Source organism: Muntiacus reevesi, chromosome 20 (assembly GCF_963930625.1).
Source record: "Muntiacus reevesi chromosome 20, mMunRee1.1, whole genome shotgun sequence".
NCBI lineage: Eukaryota > Metazoa > Chordata > Mammalia > Artiodactyla > Cervidae > Muntiacus > Muntiacus reevesi.
The window spans coordinates 18,890,832-18,905,401 of NC_089268.1; the positions used below are offsets into that span (position 1 = coordinate 18,890,832).

Genomic DNA, 14,570 nt, shown 5'->3' on the forward strand with positions numbered 1-14,570 from the left:
GGCATTGGGGCCCAGGTCATTCTGATTTCATGAATCTTCTTCAAAGGAATCCAGAAATTAATAGATCAGTTAATAATTTTATCAACAAATATCTCCTTCTCTGACAACAAGCCTGCTGAGGCATCTGTTTATCTCTTTTAACCTTGGCTGGGCACTCCAGAGATGCAGGTGAAGAAATCATATATAGCCCAGGGAGTGAAAATCCCCAGCTTCAGTGGTTCTGGCCTTTCATCTGTTGCTACCATTTGAACCTAAAAGCAATAGGTGTGGGACCTGAGGTAGGTAAATGTAGGTGGTAGGGAACATGTAGCTGTTGATGTTGTATGTGAAAATGTTGATGGTAAGTGTAGTCCATAAACACACGTTAACTCTCTGTACACCCTCCTTTCCCAGGGTGTGACCCTATATGGTGCCCCATTGCCCAGCCAGCCCCTCCCTACCCCCACACACTGGAGTCCTAACCATTGGACCTCTGGGGAATCCCCACTCCCCGCTTCTAGGTCTTTGTCTGCCACTTAGCTGAAACAATGCTATGAAAGGGAAAAAGCCATCTGTGAAGACTGAGGACAGTGGAATAGATGGACCCCACTCTGTAAGACCTGGTTCTGGGGGGGATTGATTGTCTTGGGAATGTTAGAGCCAGGAGGATCTTAAATTCTTTTCTGAGGAAATTCTGAGGCCAAGAAAGGACACGACTGGAGTGAAATAATATAGCTAGTCTTACTGTTGTTTTTCTTCCCAAGTCCCCATTGCGTATGCTATACAACGAGGACTCAATAAATTGTCGACTGTGTGGAGGGGCTTTAGAGGAAACAAAATAGCCCTGGAATTGGGCTAAGTTGGGACCTCCAACCTACCACTGTATCCTGCTTATTCTGGGGCAAAAACCATGCCGTTGCCGTGACAACTGAATACCTCCCATCGCCCAGTGGGGAAAGGAAGCAGAAGGGAGCGAGTGTACGCCCAGGCTTTTCGGAAGCGTTCCGTGGCAAGAACGGCTGGCTGGCGGGCGGCCCCAGAAGGCTAGCCTGCAGGTCAGGTGGGTGAAATCCTGCTTCCGGTAGGATGGAGGGGCGGAGCTTTGGGTCTCCATGGACACGGCTTCTCCTAGCAACCTGGCGGGCGTTGAGCAGAGCCGCCAGCGCGATGGACGCGGAAAGCCTCCTGCTGTCACTGGAGTTGGCGTCTGGCAGTGGGCAGGGCCTTAGCCCAGACCGTCGGGCCTCGCTGCTCACTTCTCTTATGCTGGTTAAACGCGACTACCGCTTCGATCGGGTCCTCTTCTGGGGCCGCATCCTCGGCCTGGTCGCCGATTACTACATCGCTCAGGGCGTGAGCGAGGACCAGCTCGCACCGCGCAAGACCCTGTACAGGTGGAGAGGGCGCCCGGCTGGCCAAGGCCGCAGGGGGATACTGAGGGGAGGGCTACCGGGCCGGGAAGGGGCGAGTGGGAGGTAGGACCTAAAAGGACGGGTTCCAGAAGGTGAGGGGATGAGATATTGAGAGAGCAGCCCCGGGAGGACGCCTGGGGAGGGGCGCCAGAGAAACTTAGAGGCTGATGGTTTAATAATGGAAGCGAGACAAGAACTGAGACGGGGCAAGATGAAAGCTGCCGGAGAATGAAAACCAGGAATAGAAGTCCTGTGGTGGGCCTGGCTTTCCAAAGAGAAACGTTTGGAGAAGGGTCCAAACTAAAGTTTGGCTTTAGTTTGGAGAAGGGTCAGAAGCATTGAGGGGTAGCGGGGAGCTGTTTGGAAATGGGTCCTGAAGCATTTGGGGTGGAGGTGTTGGCTCATAGGAGGCACTCCAGGAAGTAGTGAATGAATGTGGAATGGAAGAGAAGGGTTTTGGAACTGAGAAAATTTTCTTGGACACTGCCATTTCGGACCATCCAACCTCTTTTTTACTACACCGTTGATGGGGAGCTCCCCATCTTACAAGCGTTCTGTTCAGGCCGAAGAAAGTTGGAGACTTCATTTATCTATCCATGCAGCAATCCAACATTGATTAAATGTTTTCCAGGCTAGACCTGGGGTTAAAAAGATGGCTAAGACTCTCCCCTATCTCCAAGTTATTCACACCCAGCAATTACAGCAAAGCAGAGGTGTACACGAAGGGGTGGCAGGGTGGGACATTCTCCTGGAGAGCTTTTTTTTTTTTTACCTTCAAGATCTCAGCTTTAAGATCTTATTTGCTTCATTTGCATTTTTTGGTAAATTAATATTTATTTTAATTGGAGGGTAATTACTTTACAATATTGGTTTTTGCCATACATTGACATGAATCAGCCATGGGTGTGCATGTGTCCCCCTTCCTGAACCCCCCCTCCCACCTCCCTCCCCATCCCATCCCTCCAGGTGGTCCCAGTGCCCCAGCCCTGAGTGCCCTGTCTCAGGCATCGAACCTGGACTGGTGATCTATTTCGCATATGGTAGTATACATGTTTCAATGCTATTCAGAGAGCAGTTTTTAATAGATTACTGATATCTGAGAGATGACCTGGAGTTCTCCAGGAAGGAGTGGGGGAAAGGCATGCCAGTCAGAGGGAACAACTGCAGACTTGCTGGCTGGAGCTGGCTTGGGGTGGTTTGGGAGGACAGAGGGTAAGCAACCATGACAGTGGCAGCCTAGGGTGTTAATGTTGAACTCGATGGAGAGGCCAGGAGATTTGAACTTTGTCCATAGGCTATGCAGAGCCACTGAGGACCTTAATCAAGAAAAGCCTGCTCAGACCTGAGTGGGCAGAAGGGTCTCAAAGTGGGCAAGCATTTGGATGTCTGTTGCAGACTGAAAGGAGGAAGGAATGGAGGGACGGGGTTGGAAAGATTTAAGTGGTAGAAGTGGTAGGACTTGTGATTAAATGGGGACAGGTGAAGAGGAGGTCAAGGTTGACCCTTCCTTCTAGCTTAGGCAGCTGGGTAAGGGCTGGTGCCAGGCACTAGGAAAGAATTCAGGAGGTACTAGGGAAGGCCTAGCGAATTTGGTATCAGGTGCCCATGGGGCAGAGTGGTAAGGAAGCATATTAAAGTACAGATTTGGAGTCCAAAAGAAAAACTTGGACTGAAGATAGAGATTTGAACCTCACTGTATTCCAATAAGTTTTTATTTCTCCAGCATGTAGTATGTGCCAGGCATTGATCTAGACATGGAGAATTCAGTGCTAAAGTCCTTGTCTTCATGGAGTTTACATTTTAGTGTGTGTGTGTAGCGGGGGAGGGAAGACAGACAATAAACACACACATATACTGCATACGCTTAGCATTGGTGCTAACTGCTAAGGGAGACATGGAATACAGGATGGGGTACTATTATAAATAGGGTGGTCCGGGATGGCCTCTCTCAGGAGGTAACATTTGAGAAGACACCTGAGGCAACGGAATGAGCTGTGTGTTTATCTGAGGGAAAAGCATTCCAGGCAAGTGCAAAGGTCCTGAGGCCGGCCGTGCTTAGTGTACTTGTGGGATCCTGGAGAGGCTAGTGTGGCTAGAGAGGAGTGAGTGAGGGGGACCACTCACAACATGAGGTCAGAGAGGCCAAGACAATCATGCAGGGCCCTATGAGTACTTGGCTCAATGGGAAGTCACTGGGAGAGTCTGCACAGAGTCACAGTCTGGCTTAGGTTTTCCCAGTTGGGTAGGGACCAGACCGAAGTGGGAGCCAGTATGGACATGCGGAGACCAGTTAGGAAGCTGCTGTGATATTGGGTGAGAGAAGGTGGTGGCTTGGATGAGGGTGGAAGCAGTGGAGGTGGTGAGAGGTGACTGGATTCTGGGTATCCACTAGGGAGTAACCGGGGTTCTGGGAGTCAAGTAGGTGAGACTGTGGAGACAAAAGAGGGGCGAGAATAGATCCTCGGAAACACTTAAGGCGCTGGGGAAGGGGAAGGGGAGGTGTCACAGGAAGCAGACGTGGAGATGCACTTGTTGGCTTGTAGGCCCCATGGATTGCCTTCTTCGGGGCAGTTTCTTGGGGTGCCAGGGGTGGAATCCTGGTGCAGTGGTCAGAGTGAAAGCGGGGTGGGGAGGAAGGGATCTGGCAAGGCAAAGTGTTCTTGATTGTGGTCCAGAGCTGGGGAAGAGGAGGGAGGGGCAGGAAAGGGGCATTTCCCAGAGGGGCATGGATTTGAGGACTGTTAGTTTTATAAGGCTGGGGCATCTTCATGTAGTGAAGGAGCCAGTGGAGAGTGAAGGGGAGAAAAAGCAGGCTGGAGATGTAGGCGCTGGGTGGATGAGGGAGGAGCGGGTGGACACCCTTCCTGGCAGGATGTGAGAAAGAAGTGACTGGGCTGGCGATGCCCCAGAAGCTCTCAGAGGAGAGCTCCCAGAGCCTGGGCCGGGAAAGGAAGTGTGGGGGAGATGGCTGTGTGTCAGCTCAGCAGGCAGGCTGAGCATGAATGTGAGGACCTCTGGAGCATAGGGATCTGAAATTAAGGCAAGTTCAGCTTCCAGAAACTCATCTGCAGCTTCACAATCCAGCTATGTAGGAAGACGCTCTTGGAATCTTCGCAGATTGAAACTTTTAAGAAATTAAGTTGTATGTCATCACATATGGGGTGGGGCACACCACAGGCTCTTGCGGCTTCTAAGGGGGAAAAGTGTGACTCCCAACAGCCTTTCTTGGGCCTCAGGCCCCTGAGAGAAGGGGCAGGGGCAGGAAGCTGGAATGAGAGGGGAGTTAGAATTGGGGTCATGCAGATGTTGTTGGCAGCCTGAACTGCATGGAGTGGAGCCTCCTGCCCCCCGCCACAGAGGAGATGGAGACACAGACGTCTGTGGTGAAGGGTCGCTTCATGGGAGACCCCTCCCATGAGTACGAACACACGGAGCTGCAGAAGGTGAACGAGGGCGAGAAGGTCTTTGAAGAAGAAGTAGTGGTGAGTGAAGACGAGGAGGAAGCCCCTGAATGCAAGGGGCTGGGCCGGTGGGTACTGTGATGGCGGCAAGCACGGCCATCATCACAGCCAGTGGGGCCCCGGGGCATGGAGCGCTGGGTGTGCTCAGCCCTGGGCCTCCGTGCTGGCCCCATCACTCCATCCTTGGGCCTCTGGGAAGCTGGTGCATTACCTCCAGGGGGTGGAGAGGAGGAAACCTCTGTTAAGTCACCTGCCTGGGGTCACATCACTCCTGAGTGATGACAGGGGGGCAAGGGATGGGCAGCTCTCTGGAGAGCTGGGTTATGGGTCCAGGGCTGGGAAGAAGCGGTCTGTGCATTGCTCTGGGGGTCAGGGGATATGCACAGGTGCTTATATTTTTGTATAGATTTGTATTTTACTAGATAACACATTTGGGCTTCCCAGGTGGCACTAGTGGTGAAGAACACGCCTGCCAATGCAGGGGACATAAGAGGCGCGGGTTCGATCCCTGGGTTGGGAAGATCCTCTGGAGAAGGGCATGGTAACCCACTCCCATATTCTTGCCTAGAGAATCTCACAGACAGAGGAGCTTGGCGGGCTACAGTCCATGTGGTTACAGGGCTACAGTCCATGTGGTTACAAAGAGTCAAGACGACTGAATAGCACACACACACGCAGGTGATACATTCACTTGAAACTGTTAGCAGTGATTACTTTTAGGAGGTGGGATTATGAGTGATTTTAATTTTGTTAGGTATATTATAAAATATCTCCATATTACCCAGATATTCTACAGTAAGCATGACAGCTTTTATATTTTAAAACAGCAAAATAAGCAACATTAAAATATAGGACTGCATGGTTGGAAAATAACCCAATTTCTGAAACTAGACAAACCTGTGATTCAAAATCCAACCTTTGCACTTGAACCTGGGTGAGGCTAAATGTCTAGGTCTAGGTCGGTGATGCTTCAGCTGCAACCCCTGCATGCCGAACAAACTCAACATACTCTCAGTTTTCTCTTCTGTAGAATTGAGACTTGTGCAGGTTAAATGAGGTGCCCTTTTTTTTTTTTTTTTTAATCTTTTTTGGCCTCACCACAAGGGTTGCGGGATGTTAGTTCCCTAACCAGGGATTGAACCCACGTCCCCTGCATCGAGAGTGCAGAATCTTAACCACTAGATGCCAGGGAATTCCCAAGATGATGTACTTAAAGCACCCGGCCTAGACACTTACTAGTTTCCGTCTCCTTCTTTGTAAACAATTCCAATCAGCAGCCCACGGGAAATACGTGGCTGAGTGGCTCTGGGGTCTCCCAGTGACCTTTTCCCTGTCAAGTGCTGTTTTCTCCCAAACATCTCTATGAAGTCCTTTTGTTTGGGTTGGGGTTGCCCTTGATATTGATTCTAACCAAATTTCATCTGTGTAAACATGTTACAGTATGGGGTGATACTTGAGAAATGATGTTAAGTCAAAGAGCAGAACAAGAAACTATAGAAACTGTAACTCTAATTTTCCTTTGACTATAGCATAGAAAAAAAATAGAAGGGATTATACCAATATGTTATTGGCGATTACCTTCAGGAGGTGGGATTATGAACGGCTTTAATTTTCTCAGGTATATTATAAAATACTTCTATATCACCCAGATATTCTACACTCAGCATGATAGCTTTTATATTTTAAAAAGGCAAAATAAGCAACATTAAAATATGATGACAGAATGGTTTCTTTCTGGACTGGTATATAAAACACTGTTAATGGTGTCTGCTCCCAGTGAGGGCAACTGAGGGACCAGGAATGAGGTGAGACATTGCTTTTTATGATTTTTTTTTTAAGTTTTAAATACTGTACTCACCACCAGTATGTATTACCAATTTAAGAAAGGACAGGAGGGAGGGGAAGCAGGGAAAGGCTTCACTCATGGTGAATTTCCATGCATCTGGCATCTCTGCATGATGACCCAGGTCAGATGGACATGCAAAGGGCCCCTGCACCAGGCATGACTGACTGGGCACAGCACCCCAGCGGGATAACTTGTCTCCTGTCTCCTCAGGTCCAGATCAAGGAAGAGAAGCGCTTGGTGTCTGTTATTGACCAGATCGACAAGGCTGTGGCTGTCATCCCCCGAGGCGCCCTCTTTAAGACCCCTTTTGGACCTATCAATGTCAATCGGACCTTTGAAGGTAAGTTCTCTTCCTGAGCACAGTCAGACACATGTCTGGGAGTCCAGGGAACCTACCTGTTTCCTCAGAGAAGGAATAACTGTGGCCACATCACTTGGGAGGACCTGCTGAATGGCCAGTTACTGGACCCTGACTCTTCTATGTCTGAGGCTGAGCGCGCCTGGCCACCTGGGTTCGGGGCTGTGTGTGGGGCTGGGCCCTCCACCTTTTCCCATGCTCCTCCTCCGTAGCCTGCTGCAGGGTCCAAGCCGAGTTCTGGCTGAGAGAACTCTGGTCCCTGTTTGCTCTTCAGTTCCCCATCAGTAGCTGACTGAATCCTCTGCAAGCCCCTCCATGTGGTCTCCAATCAGAGACAAAGGGGGCTGTGGGGCTTGGGGATGACCACCCCTTCTTACCTGCCGCCCCTTTGTAGGACTGTCCTTGTCTGAAGCCAAGAAGCTGAGTTCTTACTTCCACTTCAGGGAGCCTGTTGAGCTGAAGAACAAGACCTTGCTGGAGAAGGCTGAGCTCGATCCGTCCCTAGACTTCATGGACTCCTTGGAGCACGACATCCCCAAAGGTAACAGCCTGTTACTTGGAGGACATTGGATACACCCCCAGGTCAGAACAGTGGGCCATGACACTTGCCATCCCCTCTTAAGAGTAGGACCCACAGCCTGGGTGGGAACTGGGAGTTCAATATGGGGCCTTGAGTAGGGGGCTCCTCCAGGGCCCAATACAGGGCTCAGCTCCTAGTAGAGAGTTGGTAAATGTTTGCAGACAAAAGGATTGTCTTCCAGGTGCTTCCACAGACAGAAGTCTCTCTTGATTTTCATATCAATCTTGAATGAAGGCAAGTTGGGAACTTCCCCCCACCAAAACATCCCTGAAAATACTAGCCATATATATACATCTTCAGGGTTGGTTTCGGGGTTAGACCCAGTGCTTGGCACACAGCTGATGCTCAGGGAGTAGGTGCCGACTGACCTGAAGAGGACCACCTGCTAAGGAAATGAATTCTGTACGTCTGTCTCCTGCTAAGTGTGCTTTTAAATCCTAAAACATACAACTTCAGAGGCCTTCTTGTGTTCAGGGCCCACCTGGCCTAGGCACACAGCCGGCAGTTGGTGGGGATCAGAGACCCCTGGGCAGTTTCCTCCCTGGGCTCCACCAGTAGAGAAGAGCATGTCCTCGGAAGATGCTCTTGCTGGGCTCTGCATCCCAGGACAGGTGCCAGGCTCTGGGCGTTCAGGGGCCACACCCAAGGCCCTGCATCAGCACCCCTGCTTTTTTCCTCCCCATGCTTGGTGTTCTGAGAGCTGGGGGGATCTGTTGTTGATGACGGCAAAGTCAATGATACTAGGAACTACTTAAAAAGGCAACGACACTGCTTATTGTGTGCCAGGCACTGTACCCACTCTTTCCCGTGCCTCATTTTTTTTCTTAATTCATTTTAATATTTACTGCTGATCTGTGAGTTAGGTACTATTATATCATTATCCCCATTTTACAGATGAAAAAATAAGAGGCCCAGAGAGTTAAATCCAAGGACACAATATGTGTTAAAGCATGACTCCAAGGGTCTCGCCTTAACCGTGGTATCAAGTAGATGGTGTTTTCAGTGGACAGTGGGAATTGCAGGACAGTAGTCACCCTCATCACCAGGGGAAAGTTCTGAGGAGCCATGAGCAACCCAATTGGGCTGGAACTTAGGTAGGGGTGGGACGGCAGTGGTGGTTAAACACAAGGGCTCTGGAACCAGAAAGCCTGTGTTGGAATCCTGAATCTGTTGTGTAATACCTGGTCACCTCAGACAAGTCCCTCAATTTCCTTGGGCCTCAATTTTTAAAAGGGGAAAATTGATATTTTCTACCTCATTGGGTTGTTATGAAAATTAAATAATAACACATATACAAAACATTTATGATAGTGTTTAAGACATTCAGGACTTAAGTAAAACTCATTAAGTATTACTGATACTGTTTTCAGTAGCAAAAAGGCCTTAGAGGTGGGTTGTGCAGGCTAGGGAGGGCCTAGAGGGCCTAGAGGGCCAAAGGGTAGGAGGGTTTAGTTGCTCAGCTGTGTCCGACTCTTTGTGATCCTATAGACTGTGGCCTGCCAGGCTCCTCTGTCCATGGGATTTCCCAGGCAAGGATACTGGAGTGGGTTGCCATTTCCTTCTCCAGGGTATCTTCCTGACCCAGGGATTGAACTCACATCTCCTGCATTGCAGGGAGATTCTTTACCACTGAGCCGCCTGGGAAGCCCTAGGAGTAGGCCAAGGCAGTAGGAGCTGCTGGTGGCTTGTAGGCAGATCTGCAGTAACAAGGCAGTGGTGCATGAATGGATGCAGCGGGGCAAGCCAGGGCTCTGCAGGCCGTTTGGGGGCTACTGCAGTGCCCCAGGGGCTGGGCCATGGGTCACAGGTGGCTAAGGTCTGCCAGCAAAGAGTGGCTACGCTGGCCTCCACCACACGGGGGCACCAGAGTCAAGCCTCCCTGAGAATAGACTGGGGGTCCCAGACCTGGCAGGGAGATGTTATGGAGAGTGAGAATTTCTTAACCATCAGTCCCACTTTCCAGATTCCCATTACCTCCTCCACCTGACTAGGGGCTGGAGGGGACTGCACATCCCTGGTTGGTAAAAGGAGTTAGGAACACTGTGGTGGTGGGACGCAGTGCCAGGGACCGCGTGGCCGACTGAGAAAAGTCCTCTTGGCGCCCCTAATCTGGGGGCAGTAACCCCTCCCTGATTCAGAGTGTGGCTGGAAAGCTCTGCCCAGTGTGGACTTCTCAGCCGCGGCAGCAGGGAGCCCAGGGCCAGCGGATGAGGCTCTCCCTTCAGAGCGCTGGGTGACTGGGGAGGGCGGGGGGTGACCCAAGAGGGCCTCCCCCCCAGCCCCGGAGCCTAGACTTCTTGCACTAACAGTGGGCCTCAGGGCTGAGAGGTCAACCGATGATTCGACACCCCCGTCCCTCCCAGAAGGCTGCCTTGTCCTTAGCGCTGGAGCCTTAGGAGTGAAGGGCTCCCGGTGTCTCCTGCGTGGGGGGGCCGGAGGGGAGACATTCTCCTGGCCTGACTTTGGGAAACTCCACAGTTCTGGGCCTCCAGCTCCCCTCCTCCCAGAGCCACCACTAGAAAGCCTGCAGGAAGTCTGGCCGGGTTTTACCCAGGATGGTTTGGTGGGGCCTGTGGTGTGGCGGTGAAAAGTGTGGCTGGCAGGGGGAGAGCAGACACTCTGACCCTCCTCCCAGACTCCCTGCCAGATCTGCCCCGAAAGAGCAGGAGCTGCTGGGAGGCTGCCCCACCCGGCAAACAGCAGCCGGAATGGCCGGGCCGCTAAGTGAAGCAAAGTCCCAACAGAGAGTTCCCTGGGGCACCAGCACTGGCGGGAAGGATGGGATCCAGGAGCTGTTTCCTGCCCAGGTAGGATCAGCTTCCTTTCTGGGTCTGAGGCAACTGTTGAGGGGAACCCTGTGTTACCTGGGAGCAGGAATGAGTCAGGCAGTCCCTGGGACTCCTGCTCTCTGTGGCCACGTGGGTTGGCCAGGTGCTCAGCAGCTGGTCCCTGGATCACCCTCGACTGGAGAGAGGATGGAGGGATGTTGCCTGGAGCCACTTGTGACCTCCCAAGACGTCCCAGTGTGCCGTGAGGTCTGTGGAGTTCTGTGGGAGTAGGGCTTTGGCAGCAGAAGCATCCTTCAGGCAGACACAGGGCAACAGCCAAGAGTTCATGGAGCTCGGGCTGCTGCTAGGTGAGCCTCGGAGAACTAAGTCAGGATGCCAGAGTTCTGGGCGGTACTCTGTTCAATGCTCCTTAACCTATGCTGTCACAAACAGTCACTGAGCAGCTAGTATGTCCCAGGGACCAGAGATGCTGCTGAGAACAAGGCACCATCCATGCCTCACAGGCGTTTGCGAGGATCCAACGAAACAGAGGATGGGAAGTGGCAATGTAAAACAGCGGGTGCTGCACAGGTGTCCTGGGAAGCAGAGCAGGCGGGTGGAGGGCAGAGCGACTCTCTGCTCCACTCTGGGCTGGAGCAGAGAGATCTCAGGGACTGCCCGATACAAGGCAGCGAGGGCTCCAGCACAATGCCCAGAGTAGGCAGCAGAGGGCAGCAAGGGGCCTGCCTGCCTGGAAAGCAGCCTGATGACTGGGCAGAGGTGAGGCACAAGGGAGACAGCACTGGGGAGGGTGGGCAACGCGGGGTCTGAGATCAGCCCTTTCTCGACGGGGTGTGCAGGTGGCGCCTCCCTTCCAGTCCAGTGGAGGCTCAGGTCACAGGTGCTCGGCCTTCTGCACAAAGGGGCTTGGCCTTGCCCATCAGTAAGACTGGGCACTCTTCCACCTGTCCCCGCCCCCACCCCTCCCATGTGCCGTGGCCCTGGTGTGGGGGAGTGGTTGCTCTGAGAAGGGGCCTGTGGCCATTTCTGTGTGTGTGAGACAAGTTGTGTGGTGCTGGTCTGAGTGGATTTAAGCCATCTGCCGCCCCTGGACAGCCCTGAACTCCAGCCTGGTCCACTCTCCTCCTCCAACTTAATATCAGAACTTGGCTGCCTTTCTTCCTGGAGGGCAGGGGAATGTAACTATGATGAGCATCTCCCAGCCTGAGCTTCCCACACTGGCAAGGTGGGTGAGACCCCCAAGGCCCAGGAAACCCAGGACTTCCTGCTCACGCAGGAGGCCCCATTCCTGGTTAACCAGCTTGTATCCCACCACATCCTCAGGAGAGAGCTTGCGCAGAACAGTGGCTGCCAGGGGGCTGGAGGGGGAGGTCTGGGGAGACTTGGGAGACAGCATGGGCTGCGAACACCAGGGCTGCAGGAGGCTGCTTCCCTGAGTCCCAGTGCTGGCAGCTGGCTGGGCCCAGCCTTGCCAGCAGCTGCAGTAATAAAAGTGGGTGAAGGTGAAAGCAAGAGCCTGGTTTCCCAGGTAGATGCTACGTGACTCCTGGCACGTTGAGAGTATGTTTCCTGGGCGACAAGCTGAGCCAGACACAAGGAAAGGACAGAAGTGTGACAGGAATGCGAGGGAGGGAGGAAGTAGTGTCATTGGCTGGCCAGCCCCTCACAGAGCACTTCTGTACTCTGCCAGCACCCTGGGCCTGCATGGCGCAGATCCCCAACCCTGGTGGGGGAACCCTGTTTCTCCTTCCTCTTGCTTGGCCAGTGTAGGGGGAGCCCCTGAGGAGCCTGGGCCCTCCCCCACCCACTAGAAGCAAGAGGTGGCCAGGTCCCACGTGGGCAGGCTGGTACCGGGGAAGCCAGGACCCAGTCCTTGCCCAGCGTGTGCCAAAGCACTGGTGACAGCGAACTGCTGAGTGTGTCAGGTTGGGGGCCTCCAGTTCTTTCTCCAGGGCAGCATTTGGCCCAGGGTGGGGCTGTAAGCTGCCTTCTCTGGGTGGTCAGAGCCTGGCTTTTTTCAGTTCCAGGGGACTGTGGCTGTGGACTCCTGGAGCAGAGAGGGACTCCCCAGATGCTGCTGCGGGGACTGGCACAGGGAGCTGACAGGGGTTACCTTCCGGGGGTCTGTGTTCTGACCAGAAGCTGCAGACGGTGTACTAGGAACACTTTGTTCTGTCACACCCCCTCTCCTGTTACCCTAGGTCATCTGTTTTCTGGAATGAATGACTAGAAGAGCAACAGGCTAAGTCTCCAGAACCTGCAGGCAGGTTTATGAGGTGGAAGATCTCAGGGATCCAGAGAGGCAAGCTGCAGGAGCTGGGGGAGATACTCCCCACTCTCTGACCACCCCCACCCTGCCAGGCAGTGCCCCAGCCAGAGCTCTGGGAACCCAGGGACACTCTTCTTTCTCGATGCTATCTGGCTGGCACTGAGGGGGCCGGGGGTCAGGCTGACACTGTGGCTTCTGCCTCATCACCTCACTCTTGGCTGGTGGTACCTGGTGCAGGCCACTGCACAGTGCTGAGGTGGCCCCTATGTGGGCACCCCTCAAGCAGGTCAGGGCCAGCAGACTACATACACCCTGAAAGCTCTCGCTGTGACCTGGGCAGTGCTGGCGCCCTGAGACGGGCTGAACTGCCGTCAGGGCTAAGGGTGCCTGATGGTCAGGTCTCCTGGATTCAGCGTGGCCTCTGGTGGGTGGGGCCTGAGCTCTAAGGCTGCTGGGTGTGGAGTGATAGGGGTGGGCCATGGTTGGAGGCAGCCTGGGGGCAGCGGCGCAGCAGGAGCCAGGCAGCCAGGCTGGGCTGGCAGCTGATGAAGGCCTCGGCGCAGTTCTCAGTGCATCACTGGCTGGTCCAACACCAAAACCTTCAAAGCATTTGCCTTTCTGGCAGGGGCTGGGGCAGAGCTGCGGCTGGGCTGGGAGAGGCCTCGGCGCAGGGGAATAGAAGCTCCAGATCTGCATCCAGGGGCGATTTTCCCAGGCTCCTTCCTCCCACACAGCGGCTCCCTCCCTTGGTTCTGGAGCCGGATCGGGCCCTTCCCGCCAAGTCCTCGTGGCTGCACAACTCAGCCCCAGGCTGGGCTGCTCCCGTCTGGGGAGCAAAAACCAGGGCAGAACCCAGGACAGACAAAGGCTCATTAGTTGCAGCCCAAGTCCCCTCCCACCAAGGACGGCTCTCAGTCTACCGGCTGCCAGAAAAGGGCTATTGAGCTGGAGGCCTGAAAAGGCCACACTTTTATGTGAGCCTGGGCAGGTCTCATCCATCTCAGAGTGAAGCTGCTGGGCTTGGAGCAAAATTTTGCAAGAGAGGTGAAGCGCAAGAGGACGGCAGGCCACCAGCGAGCCCGAGTGCAGGGAGAGAGGGGCCTGGCGTCTCTCCGGCCTAGCCCCAGCCCTGCTCCGCCTGTGCATGGGGACCCAGCTTCCTCCCCCATCCAACCTGTCACTGGACTTGCTGACAGGAATAAAACGGACTGCTTTGAGTTCCACCTCTTTTCATTTCCTTCGCCCTCCCTCTGGAAGTGCCTTTAATGAGCAGTGAAATGGCTCAAAGGCAATCAGGAGGAGTAAAGCAGCGGGATAATTAAATTGTCTTCCCCTTTCCCAGTGGAACCTTAATGCTCAGGCCTGGCTGCCTGGAACTGGGGTTTCCGCACCCCCAGCCGGGCTCTGCCTCCACGATGCCCAGGTCTTGCCCTCTGCTGCCTCTTCCCCACCCTCCAGGGTCCTGGAGTGTCCAGATGGAGAGGGGCAACGCCCTGGTGGTGCTGCGCAGCCTGCTCTGGCCCGGCCTCACCTTCTACCACGCTCCTCGCACCAAGAACTATGGCTACGTCTACGTGGGCACCGGCGAGAAGAACCTAGACCTGCCCTTCATGCTGTAGGCGGGCCGCCCAGAGGGAGTGCAGTGTCTGAATAGTATTTTCATAAAGGCGGTGAATCTGGTCGGTCTGTTCTGTGCTGCTCCCCCCACCTCCACCTCCATCTGGCGTCCAGGCTGAGGAGAGGCCCAGCTCTAAATAGAGCAAGTGGCAGAGGGCTGGAATGTGCTAACGAGAGAGGACGGTGGGAGGAGACGGCACAGGGGAGAAGGTGATGGCCAGACCTCTGAGGAGGGCAGCTTCCTGGACTTGCAAGTGCT

General features: G+C 53.8%; 1 protein-coding gene across 1 annotated transcript; it reads left to right on the forward strand.

Moving 5' to 3' along the window:
- The first annotated feature begins 1,134 nt into the window (after positions 1-1,134).
- Positions 1,135-14,313, forward strand: RSPH9 (radial spoke head component 9). The gene is made up of 5 exons (XM_065912286.1): positions 1,135-1,373; positions 4,708-4,873; positions 6,909-7,038; positions 7,451-7,597; positions 14,153-14,313. The coding sequence occupies exons 1-5, from the start codon at positions 1,147-1,149 to the stop codon at positions 14,311-14,313; spliced, it is 831 nt and encodes a 276-aa protein (XP_065768358.1). The 5' UTR covers positions 1,135-1,146.
- Positions 14,314-14,570: the final 257 nt, after the last annotated feature.

Bases quoted from the DNA above. Each gene is read 5' to 3' on its own strand.
- RSPH9 (XM_065912286.1), top strand. From the start codon at position 1,147: ATGGACGCGGAAAGCCTCCTGCTGTCACTGGAGTTGGCGTCTGGCAGT. The intron at 1,374-4,707 runs GTGGAGAGGGCG...TGTTGTTGGCAG, and splicing joins CCGCGCAAGACCCTGTACAG to CCTGAACTGCATGGAGTGGA. The intron at 7,598-14,152 runs GTAACAGCCTGT...CCCACCCTCCAG, and splicing joins GGAGCACGACATCCCCAAAG to GGTCCTGGAGTGTCCAGATG.